This window comes from Hydra vulgaris, chromosome 10 (assembly GCF_038396675.1).
Source record: "Hydra vulgaris chromosome 10, alternate assembly HydraT2T_AEP".
Taxonomy (NCBI): Eukaryota; Metazoa; Cnidaria; class Hydrozoa; order Anthoathecata; family Hydridae; genus Hydra; species Hydra vulgaris.
In genome coordinates, this window is record NC_088929.1 from 23806278 (window position 1) to 23818384 (window position 12107).

The 12107-nt window shown below is 31.2% G+C and overlaps 1 protein-coding gene across 2 annotated transcripts in view; it reads left to right on the forward strand.

Annotated features, from left to right (window-relative positions):
* LOC100197589 (CUE domain-containing protein 1) overlaps positions 1 to 12107 on the forward strand; it is a 34846-nt gene that overhangs the window by 8783 nt on the left and 13956 nt on the right. For both annotated transcript variants that reach the window (XM_065807560.1, XM_065807561.1), the window contains exons 3-4: positions 3242 to 3370; positions 9431 to 9497. In XM_065807560.1, the coding sequence (XP_065663632.1) occupies positions 3242 to 3370; positions 9431 to 9497 (196 nt within the window). The remainder of the gene's footprint in view (positions 1 to 3241; positions 3371 to 9430; positions 9498 to 12107) is intronic.

A 12107-nucleotide genomic window follows, 5' to 3' on the forward strand; every position in this document is an offset into this window, starting at 1 on the left:
AGTGATGATGAAGGAATGCAAGTGGGGACGAGAAATGAATGTGATGTAGAAATTACTGAAAAGTTTACATTGCAAAATGTAATCATGAAAGTTTAGGTAATTGTTCGAATGTTTCGACGTTCCCCTTTAAAAAATGAAGTGTTGCAAAAACATGTGAAGGAAGATCATGGAAAGGAATTGCAGCTATTGTTTGATTCGAAGACTAGATGGAGTAGCCTGATGTCCATGTTAGAACGTTTTAATCTTTTGAAAAGTTCAATAAAAAAGGCAATAATTGATATCAAAGCGTATACATTTTTGAATGATTCAGAATGGAATATAATATCTACAGTTTCTAGAAATTTGAAGCCTATAAAATTAGCCGTAGACGCGTTATGCCGTGCTGATGCAAATTTACTTTCTGCGGATGCAACATTTACATTTGTGTTAAAAAATTTTGATGAGAATGAAGAAATTGGCGGTGAAATGAAAAAAGAGTTTGAAGTTCAAATTAATCGAAGAAGAACTGTGGTATCTGATGTTCTTCAATATTTGCATAATGGGGGTAAAACCAAAATTCACAAGAACATTTTGCGTCGCTCGAAAACTGAAATAACCAAAATTATCATATCCCTAATCCAAAGACTTAGTGGTGAAGTAGCATTAGAAATAGACCCGACAGTATCTGAGTCTACTAAAATGGATGACGATAAACCTATCGAATCATTGGAAACTCAGTTATCCTTGCAGGAAATTCTTCAGCAAAAGATAAAGGAATCACTCTCGGAATCACGGTCAAAAGTTCTACAAAAATCATCGATTCATCTTGAAATTCGCAGTGAAATGAAATTTTGGGATGAAGGGGGATCCCGCGGATTGCTTTTGGAAGATCTTTACAAAAGTTTATTGCAGGAGCATTTTCAACAAAAATTCGATCAAGGCTCAACGACAAAACATTGGATACTTTGTGCTTTTTAAGAAGCTTTTTCAAAAATCAAAATGAAAATTGAACTTTCATTTTGCAATTTTATTTATGTAGTTCAAAAATATTTTAATATGAAATATTTCCTTATTTTGTAATTTGTTTTAATTTTATTGTTTTGAACTAAATACATTTATGTTAAAAAATAATGTACTTTCTTTTCTTTATATTTTTTAAATTCTTCTATAATAATTCCGGAATTAAACCGGAATTCCGGATTTCATCTCCTGTAATTCCGAAAATCCGGAATTCAGTTTTTTACAAAAAAATGGATTCACTAGTTATAATTCACAGCTTAAGTTATAATTTAAAGCTTAAGTTGCTGGTATAGTTTAATGTGCAAAAAACGTATTTATTACTATAACAATATTAATTTTAGTAAATGTTTTTCCTTAACATGATACTTAAAAAAGTAAAAATGCAAGTAATACAATATTTAAACCACTTTAAATAGTTGTAAAAAACTATTTAGATTAGAGTTAATGAAAAGTCAGATTAAACTTAATATTTTTGCAAAAAACATTTATTTAAGTTTCTGACTTTAATAAATGTTTTTTTCTTGCTTTCATTACCTTCTAAATCTATTTTTTTTGCTGTTGCTAGATTAATGTTTGATTTTCAGGAATGACCCTCACTACCCCATTGGGTATCAAAGACATCGCTACAGTTTCCATTCAATTAAATTTATATTTTTTTGTAAGCAAACCTTAAAAGTTTGCAACAAATTGTTTCAGGTTTTTCAAAATTTCAAGTTTTAAATTCAAGGTTATATGAACAAGAGAATTTTAGAGGACTAAAATTTTCTTCAAATAAATTTTTTTTTTTAAATAAGTTTAAAAAAAAAACTTACATATTTAAAAAAAATGATTTATCTTGATATTGCTATAAATATAATGAAAATATTTTGGTTGTGTATCATGTTATTACCATTGTTGTTTATTATTATCATATTTTAACTGTAATTTTTCAATTCCTCACCATTGAGTAGCCAGTTAGTAATTTTCTTTTATACTTTGCCATTGCTACTTTGCTATTTGGCCAATTTTGTCTTGTTATTTAGCAAAATGTCTTCTCTTCAAACAACAACCTTTGAACTATTTGTAGTTAGTAGCTAAAACCTTTTTATGACATTTTTGATGCTATCATTTATCTTGTATTTGTTATGGTTATTTTTGATGCTATCATTTATTTTGTATTTGTTATGGTTATTATTGGTTATTATTAGTTATAATTATGTTGTAAGTGTAATTGTAAATTATGTTGTAAGTGTAATTGTATTGATTTTTTTGAATCATCTGGTATAATGTTCTTAAAATAAGCTTATTTGGACACTATTCAGAAACAGTTTTGTATATTTTTAATAAGGATTTTGGTATGCTGTCATAAAATCTGATACATGGTATTTTCTTGAGCATTTAAAAAAAATATATTTTTGTTTTAAAAAGTTAATTTTTATCATTTAGAAAACATCAGGTTGGCAAAATTTTTTTTCTGATTTTTTGAATTTTGTTATGAAAGGGTTAATGATTACTTAGTTATAAAAGCATTGCTTTTAATAATTGTTCTGTTAGGCATATAATGACTTTATTTAGAGTTTTCCTCGTGTAACACTGCAGCGTTTCTTATTTTTAATTGCTTTAATAAAAAACATTAACTTGTTTTAAATTTAAACAAAATTAAATAAGTTTCTTAAATAATGTTTTTTTAATTTTTTGCTTCACAAAATGTGTTTATCATAACTTAACTATTCATATAAATCTTAAGAAACATTACAAATATCTATAAGCATGTAGATGAACAATTTTATCAATAAAATAAATTATATTAAATTTTAAAACTTAATAACACAATAGTTGCGCTAAAATTTTGAGTAAAAAAGCATGAGAACAACAAAAATTTGAAAAGTAAGTTTTATTAACTTTGGATTGAATTAATGACTTTGTTTTAATTTTTTTAAAAATTAAAAAATGGAAAATTTTTTTTTTTTTAAATAAAACTTTTCTGACTTTATAAAAGTCATTTTACAAAGTTTATTTAAAGAAAATTTTAATCTGAAAAATTTTGAATCTCTAAAAGAGATTTAGTTTAATAAAAATAAGTCTATTAGTAAAAAATCTAATAAAGATAAATCTAATAAAGATAAATTCTAATAGAGGTAATTCTAACAGAGATAATTCTAACAGAGATAAATCTAATAGAGATTCTTTAATAAAAAATATCTAATTTTGTGATAAGTACAAATTAATTTTTTTTAAATATAATTTTGAAAATATATTTTAGATAATAAAATAGCAGTTGGGGGTACTAATACAGTCATCAGTTCGCCAACAGTGACAAGTGGTGGGGCAAGATCAAGAACAGTATATGATGATGCAGTGTTTAGACAGAAACTTAAACACATGGGGAAAAGTATTTTTTTGTATTTTTACTTATATAAATAATAATAAAAATTAAACTAAAATAATCAAAACATAACTTGTTTATACAAGTAAAGTATGCTATTTTTACATTTTTACTTCATACATTCCTAAATACATGATTAAGGTTGTTTATGAGATACATATAAGACTAAGGTTGATTCACTGTTTATGAAATAGCTTTAAATCATATTTAAAGATGTACATCTTTAATATATTAATTTTAACATTTTGACAGAAAAATGTTAAAATTAATATCAAAATGTTGCCTGATTTTGGGTACCTGACCTGTATCAGTTTCAGTTACCCAACTCTGGTAAAAATAGTTATAGAGTGTTTTTTTTTTAAATGGTGTAGAGGTATTTATCTAATCAACTGTAGGCATTCATTGTAGTCAATTTTAAACTACTGGTAGCGTGTAACCCAGTATAACCTGTCCTGTCCTGCAGCCTTGTAGGATATGCTTTTTTAGGCAAAGGATAGAAAAAGCCAACTCCGACTTAAAACACCCCCTGCCTTGGGGTTCTTGGTTGAGTAAAGGGGAGAAATGGTGTCTTGATAAAAATACCCATCTTGGGCAGATGTTAAATGCATTCAGCTACTGTCTTGTAGATGGCCTCGTAAGCAAAGACTTAAAGGGTAAACAGGTTCTATCATTTCATCTATTAGGATGGCGTAGATGTATTTATAATACATTGTTTCCAATTTAAGATGTTGAATGATGGAACTTCTTGACTCAATGCATAAGTTTTGCTTGTGTCTCTATTTTTATGACTAAGAAACTCATTCTATTATCTCCTAATAAGGGTACAGCTTTAAAACTCAGTTTTATGGTTCTGATAGTAGGCTGGTAGTCAGGTTTCAACTCTGTGGTAGCTCTCAGAGAGGCTGATTCCATCAACAGTTGTATAATATCAGAGTACTAACAGTATCATTATATTTTACAGATGTGTGGTGCCCTGTTTGTAGTTTTGGTGTGCATTGTCGAGACCACATTTGGAGCTCTTTGTTATGGCTTAGGGTTTATTAATAGTAATAAGGCAATTGCTTGGGCTATTAAACACTGTACTGAGTACTATCTATGCTTTAAGTCAAGTTCTTTTACAAATTGAAAAATGACTAAAGTACCAAAACCTATAAAACAAAAAACCATTGTCATCACCAAGTTCTCTAAACCTATTATTCACTAATATTCGTGGTCTTCGAAGTAACTTTTCTTCTGTCTTATCTCTTAAGTTCACTAGACCTACTTGCTTTTTGTGAGACTAATTTGAGTTCAGTTGTCTCATCTTGTGATCTTAGTGTTGATGGTTATCTTTCTTTAATTCGTAAAGGCTCCAATAGTCTCATGCTTGGCCTGAGCATTTACATTCACCCATTAGTCAGCAAACTAAGTTTGTATCCTCAGACTATTCTTTTATGAGCTAGCACCACTTCACTTCATAGGCTTTCTCTTTGTTCTATATCACTCTCCTTCACCTCAAGACTGCACTCTTTTCGATGTTATTTCTGATCAAATTGACCAAGCCCTCTCTCTTTAACTTTCAGCTAATATTGTTGTTGGTAAGTTTAATACTCATAACACTGAGTGGCTTAGTTCTAGTGTCAGTGACTCTGCAGGCGTTTCGCCTTTCTCAATCTCTAACTCAACTAGTCAACTTTCCAACTTGCTTTCCAGACATTCTGAATCATTTATCTTTTCTACTCTCTTATGTCTTGTTTTTGATCCTAATCAGTGCTCAGTTTCTCCACATACACCCTTAGGTGCTTCTGATCACAGTTTGATCTCTCCATAACTGTTATCTCGTTCTTCTTCATCATCAGAATCCCCCTATCATTATACTTCTTACAACTGCCTTAAAGTTGACTGGGACTCTTTCTGTGATTTTCTATGTGATGTCCATTGGATAGAAATCTTTCGTCTTCCTGCTAACAAATGTGCTTTTTGCATAACTTTTTGGATTCAGGCTGGCATGGAGTCTTTCATTCCTTCTCCATGGTCTTCCTTACATTGTGCTGCTGCAATTTCAGACATCTGTTACCTATTGCTAGAAACCATTGAAAAAATGTTTTGTCTAACGTCAAAGCCTGTTATTCACAAAATCTCATACTTCATCTAAAAAAATAGGCTCTTGTGACTTTCGTGGAGAATCTTTAATATCATCTCTTGATTCCACTAGTTGCGTTCTACATGATATAGCCCACAAACAGGTTGATGATCCATTGCTTGACATTCGTATCACTCCAGCTTCTGTATCTAAAGTGATTTTCTGCTCAGACTCTTCTACAGCCTGTGGTTCGTACAACATACCTGTTATAGTCTTGCAGAAGTGTTTTCCGTAACTTTTATCTATACCTTCAAAACTATTTAACAAGTGCTTATCAGAATCTTGTTTTCTAGCCTGGTGGAAAGCGGCATCTGTTATACCTATTTTCAAAAACTCTGTTGAGCAATATGACTCGTCTAACTACCGTCTAGTCTTCTTCCTATCATAAACAAGGTTTTTGAATCTTTAATAAACAAACAAACACTAAATCTTGCATTTTGAATCTAGTAACTTACTTTCCGATCATCAATATGGATTTTGATCTTCTTGTTCTACAGCTGATTTGCTAACAGTAATAATTGATAGGTTTTATTGTGCGTTAGATAGATGTAGAAAGGTTAAGGCTTGTTAGCAAAGTTTGACCTGCTGGTCTTCTCCATAAGTTAAGGGGTGTTTAAGCTTGAAAAGGATCTCACTTCTCCTATAGTATGGGTCTCTCAGTGGCTGGGAACTTTAACTCAGATAAAACTTATCTACCCTTCATCTCCTAGGATTAACTCTTACTTTTGATATTTCTTGGAAACCATATATCAAATCCATTGCAAAGTTAGCATCTGTTAATGTTGCATCTCTTTATCAAGCTCAACACTTTCTTACTCTAGATTCTATTCTTTATCTCTATAAATCTCAAACTGGTCCTTGTATAGAATACTATTGCCATCTGGGGGATCTTCCAATGGTGTTTTTTCTCTTATAGACAAGTTGCAAAAATACATTGTAAACATAGTTGGACCAGCTCCTGCAGCCTACCTTCAACCAACTATTATCATATCGTCTTAATCTTGCTTCTCTTTCTCTTTTCTTTAAATACTACTAGCTGGAGTTACCCGGCGTTGCCCGGGCCAATATTTAAACTGGCATACCTGATATCTGTACACAAAAATGGGCCCAAAAATGGGCCCAAAAAATGGGCGTCCCTGACCCCGGGGGTCGAGGTACGGGGTCAAAACCCAGGTAAGAACCTTCTCCCCCTCGAGGACTACCCCCATGCCAAATTTCATCGAGATTGGTCCGGCGGTTTGGATTTCTATAGAGAACAAACAAACAAACACACACACAAACACACATTGCCCTTTATATATATTAAGAAGAAGAAGATAAGATAGCTGGAGTTACCCGGCGTTGCCCGGGCCAATATTTAAACTGGCTTACCTGATATCTCTACACAAAAATGGTCCCAAAAAATGGTCCCTCCTGACCCCGGGGTCAGGGGGGCCCATTTTTGGGCCCCCTTGACCTCAAAACCCAGCTAAGAACCTTCTCCCCCTCGAGGACTACCCCCATGCCAAATTTCATTGAGATCGGTCCGGCGGTTTGGATTTCTATAGAGAACAAACAAACAAACACACACACACATTGCCCTTTATATATATACTAGCTGGAGTTACCCGGCGTTGCCCGGGCCAATATTTAAACTGGCTTACCTGATAGCTGGAGTTACCCGGCGTTGCCTGGGCCAATATTTAAACTGGCTTACCTGATATCTGTACACAAAAATGGGCCCAAAAATGGGCCCTTCTGACCTTGGGGGTCGGGGTACGGGGTCAAAACCCAGCTAAGAACCTTCTCCCCCTCGAGGACTACCCCCATGCCAAATTTCATCGAGATCGGTCCGGCGGTTTGGATTTCTATAGAGAACAAACAAACAAACACACACACAAACACACATTGCCCTTTATATATATTAAGAAGAAGAAGATAAGATAGCTGGAGTTACCCGGCGTTGCCCGGGCCAATATTTAAACTGGCTTACCTGATATCTCTACACAAAAATGGTCCCAAAAAATGGTCCCTCCTGACCCCGGGGTCAGGGGGGCCCATTTTTGGGCCCCCTTGACCCCGGGGATCGGGGTACGGGGTCAAAACCCAGCTAAGAACCTTCTCCCCCTCGAGGACTATCCCCATGCCAAATTTCATTGAGATCGGTCCTGCGGTTTGGATTTCTATAGAGATCAAACAAACAAACACACACACACATTACCCTTTATATATATAGTAGATAGTAGATAATGGGCACTGCTCTAAAGAGCTAGTGTCTCTTGTGCCATCTACTTAAATTCATTCTTATGTTACTCGTCATTCAATTAAATGTCATCCTTCTACTGTGACTGGTCCTAAGTGCTCCAAAAATTCTTATTTGTCTAATTTTTTTCCTTGAATATCAGTTCTTAGGAATTTGCGTCATTTATCTTGTTTTCCTGATTCATATAATTTGCATTCATTTAAGTTGCCCAAATTTCTTAGAGACTCTAAGAAATTTGGCTGGTTGAAATCTCTATTTAGATTCAAGAAATCTCCATTTATAAACACTGAGTTTAGTGTAAAGATTCATTTTCCTTCGTTCAAGAAATAAGTCAAGTCTAACTCAACAAACATTACATATGATAAGCTGGTATGAACATATAAGCTGGTATGAGTAAATAAGCTGGTTACATATGATGTAACCAGCTTATACACCAATTTTCCGCTTCAAGAAACCAATTGAAATTGCAGTTAATTCAATTTTGCTTCATAATAAAAACATTAAAATTAAAAAAATGATTTTAAAAAAATGTTCCAATTTGCCACTTCGTAAACACATTTTTTTCAAAAAACAAATTTATGATCAAATTGATGGTATAACAATTAGTTCTCCATTAGCACTTGTTCTTGCCAACTTGTTCTTAAGTCAGTTTGAAAACGAATAGATTAAAAATTTCTATGGTATAAAACCAGTTTTCTATAAACGATATGTTGATGACATATGCTCTGCTTTCCAGTCAGAAAATGATGCACATCTTTTCTTAGGTATATAAATAGTAGATACAATTCTTTTTTTTTTACTATGAAACAAGAAGCATGTTCAAAAATAACCTTCTTAGATGTAACTCTACACAAATCTAATTCTTCAGTTATCACTACTGGTTTTTATAAAAAAACCCATCTTCACTAATTTTAAAAATATATAACTCCTATTTAAACAAGATTAACACAAATACTCCACCACAACCAAAACTTAAAGAATCCTTGTCTTATTTTTAACTACTGTTTTTGGGGAAAATATCTGATATTTATATTTTTATCTATTGTATTATAAGTATATTTATATCTATTTATATTAAATTTTTTATTAGGTAATAGCGTCTACATTCATAATTCATGTTATAATACTGAAGTATGAATTTGTGGTTAAAAATGAATTCATAATATTTGTTTTTAATTGTAAAAATATTGTCAATTAAAACTTTCTTAATTCAGAAGTTTTGCAATAATAACTAATTATGTATAAACAATAAATAATTATGTAAAAAGCTTTTATAGTTAAGATAACAATATTTACATGCAAATCCTATTTTTTTTACATTATAAAATATTAGTTGAACAAAAAGTTAACTACATAGATGAAGCAATTGGCCCTTGAAAAAAAAGATTGGTTCTGGGTACTAAAGTACTTTTTCCCAGAAAAAAAAACTAGAGTCCTCAGGTCCAATTTAGGTGATTAGCACACCTCAAAGAAGAAATATACTTTAATAAGGAAACAGTTTTTAAAAATAGAAGTTAAATTAAAAAAAAAAAGAAATCTTATTTTTTTACTTTTTTCAAAGTAATTTATTTTATTTAATTGACTGAACAATTAACAAAGACTATAAGTATATATATACAATTAACAAAGAAATAAGTATATATATAGAGAGAAATAAGCAGAAATAAATAAAGAAACTTAAAGTTTTCTTTTTTCTATTCAGCAACAAAAAAGCAGTTCAGTAAAATGGCTAAAAAGTTTTCAAGAGGAAAAACAGAGGTTGGTGGATTGTATCTTTTTCATAGGTTAAATTATATCTAACATACATATAAATAGATATTTTACAAATAATAACCTTTAGATAATATTGTTTAAGCTTCTACTACTACTTATTGTACTACTATATTATACTTCTACTACTATATTATACTTCTACTACTATATTATACTTCTACTACTATATTATACTTCTACTACTATATTATACTTCTACTACTATATTATACTTCTACTACTATATTATACTTCTACTACTATATTATACTTCTACTACTATATTATACTTCTACTACTATATTATACTTCTACTACTATATTATACTTCTACTACTATATTATACTTCTACTACTATATTATACTTCTACTACTATATTATACTTCTACTGCTATATTATACTTCTACTACTATATTATACTTCTACTACTATATTATACTTCTACTACTATATTATACTTCTACTACTATATTATACTTCTACTACTATATTATACTCTTATATTATTTACTACATATTGACATGACAATTCAAATGAAAAAAATAAACGACCAACAAAAAAGGTGACAGTTTTATGCTATATTTGTTTTCTCTTTGTACATCTACTATATGCATCTACTATATGCATACTAATGTGTATCTGTTTATCTAATATAGCGTATCTAGATTAGCAATTGCTTACTAGATTTATTATCTTTATAGCTATGGGTATTTCAGAAAAAGGTGAAAAAATTGAAGAATTATGAAAAAAAAGATTGCTGCTCCGTTCCAAACCTTCAGTTGATGTAGTGGCACTCCTTTTGTGGTAGCAGGCTATTAGAAAGTTGATGTATGTACTGGCAGCAAGCTATTTCAGTGTGATATACATATATATATATATATATATATATATATATATATATATATATATATATATATATATATATATATATATATATATATCAAAATTGCCAGTTTTTTTATATTCCATTTTTATTTATCCAAATTATATTAAACTTTATATTGCTACTATACTTTCTCTATATATTTAAGTTGATGTACCTAACTACACTGTGACTATGACTATATCAGTCAATTTACACATATATCCAAAAATTAGTTACAAAGAATTGACCACAGAATTTAATACAATGCGAAATACATCTATTTCTCATAGCAAAATCAGCGGAATACTTATCAAATACAAGATTGGAGTCTATTCTGCTTTGAAGAAACCGCTCCTGCGTCCATATGATAAACAAAGGAGACTAAAATGGTTTCATGAAAGAAGGTATTGGACAATAGAACAATGGAAAAATATTATGTGGAGTGAAGAAAGTAACTTTGAGCTTATCAATCGCAAATCTAACATAACAGTCAAAAGAATGGCTCACGAAAAGTTTTACTCCAGGTACATTAGACCGACTGTACAAAGTGGAGGAGCCTCGATAGGAATCTGGTCATGCTTCAATTACAAAGGTGTTGGTATGTGCCAAACATACACCGTAAGAATCAACTCCAGAATATACATAGAAGTACTGGAAAACAACCTAAATTCATCAATTGACCTGTTTATGCTCAATGATAAACCATGGAAACTTCAACAAAATGGCGCTACTGCACATACTGCATACTATACAAAGGAGTGGTTCAACGATAATAATATCAAGACAATACCGTGGCCTCCATACTCACCTGATTTGAACCCGATTGAAAACATTTGGGCTTGGATTGACCATGAATTGGCAAAGGTTCAAATTTCCACACTTGGCCAGCTGAAGGACATCCTTAAGGAGACCTGGTATAGGGTCCCATAAGCGATGTGCAAAAATCTTGTTGAGTCTATGCCTAGAAGAGTTCTAAGTTGTATTAAAGCAAAAGGCAGATACACAAAATATTGATTGGTTCGTAAATTACACCTAACGTATCGTGCGTCTAAATTTATTTATATAATATATATATATATATATATATATTTATATATATATAGTAAATGTATGCATAAATTTATAATATACAAAGTATTATAAATTTTTTCAACCCCTGCTAAATCTTTTAGTTTTGCCGGGGTAAAAAGTCCCATTTTAAGCCGGGTTCGAGACTGCGATCGGGACCTCTGTCACTTACTATCCATCATGCAATCCAACTTTGTGTTAGTGTTATACTTTATCATCCTCATAATTTAAACAATTATTTAGTTGATGAATTAACTTCAGAGGAACAAGATTATGATGAAATGAGTCGGAATGAGATGAATCATAATTCCTTACATAAAACCTAATAGTAGGTTTTATCAAAGTACTTGATGTCACAACTGTTACTTCAAATGCTAACTTTTAAATAAATTGTATAATCTAAAATAACACAAAAAAAAGTTGTACAATAAAAACAAGCAAGTTGTTATAAAAATAGTAGTTTGAATAAAATCTAAAAAATAAATAATATATTACAAATAAATACAGCTGTCCAGTTGACTGACACTGCTGATACAATGGAGTTTGGGAGGATGTTCCAGTCAGGTATGATGCAATTACAGAGGAAGAATTCTCTTTGTAAACAGTTTGCTACTGCTTGACATTGAAGATGATGATGTTGGTCATGGAGACCGTTGGCTGTTCCTTGCTCGTTTATTGCTGGAGCTAGTG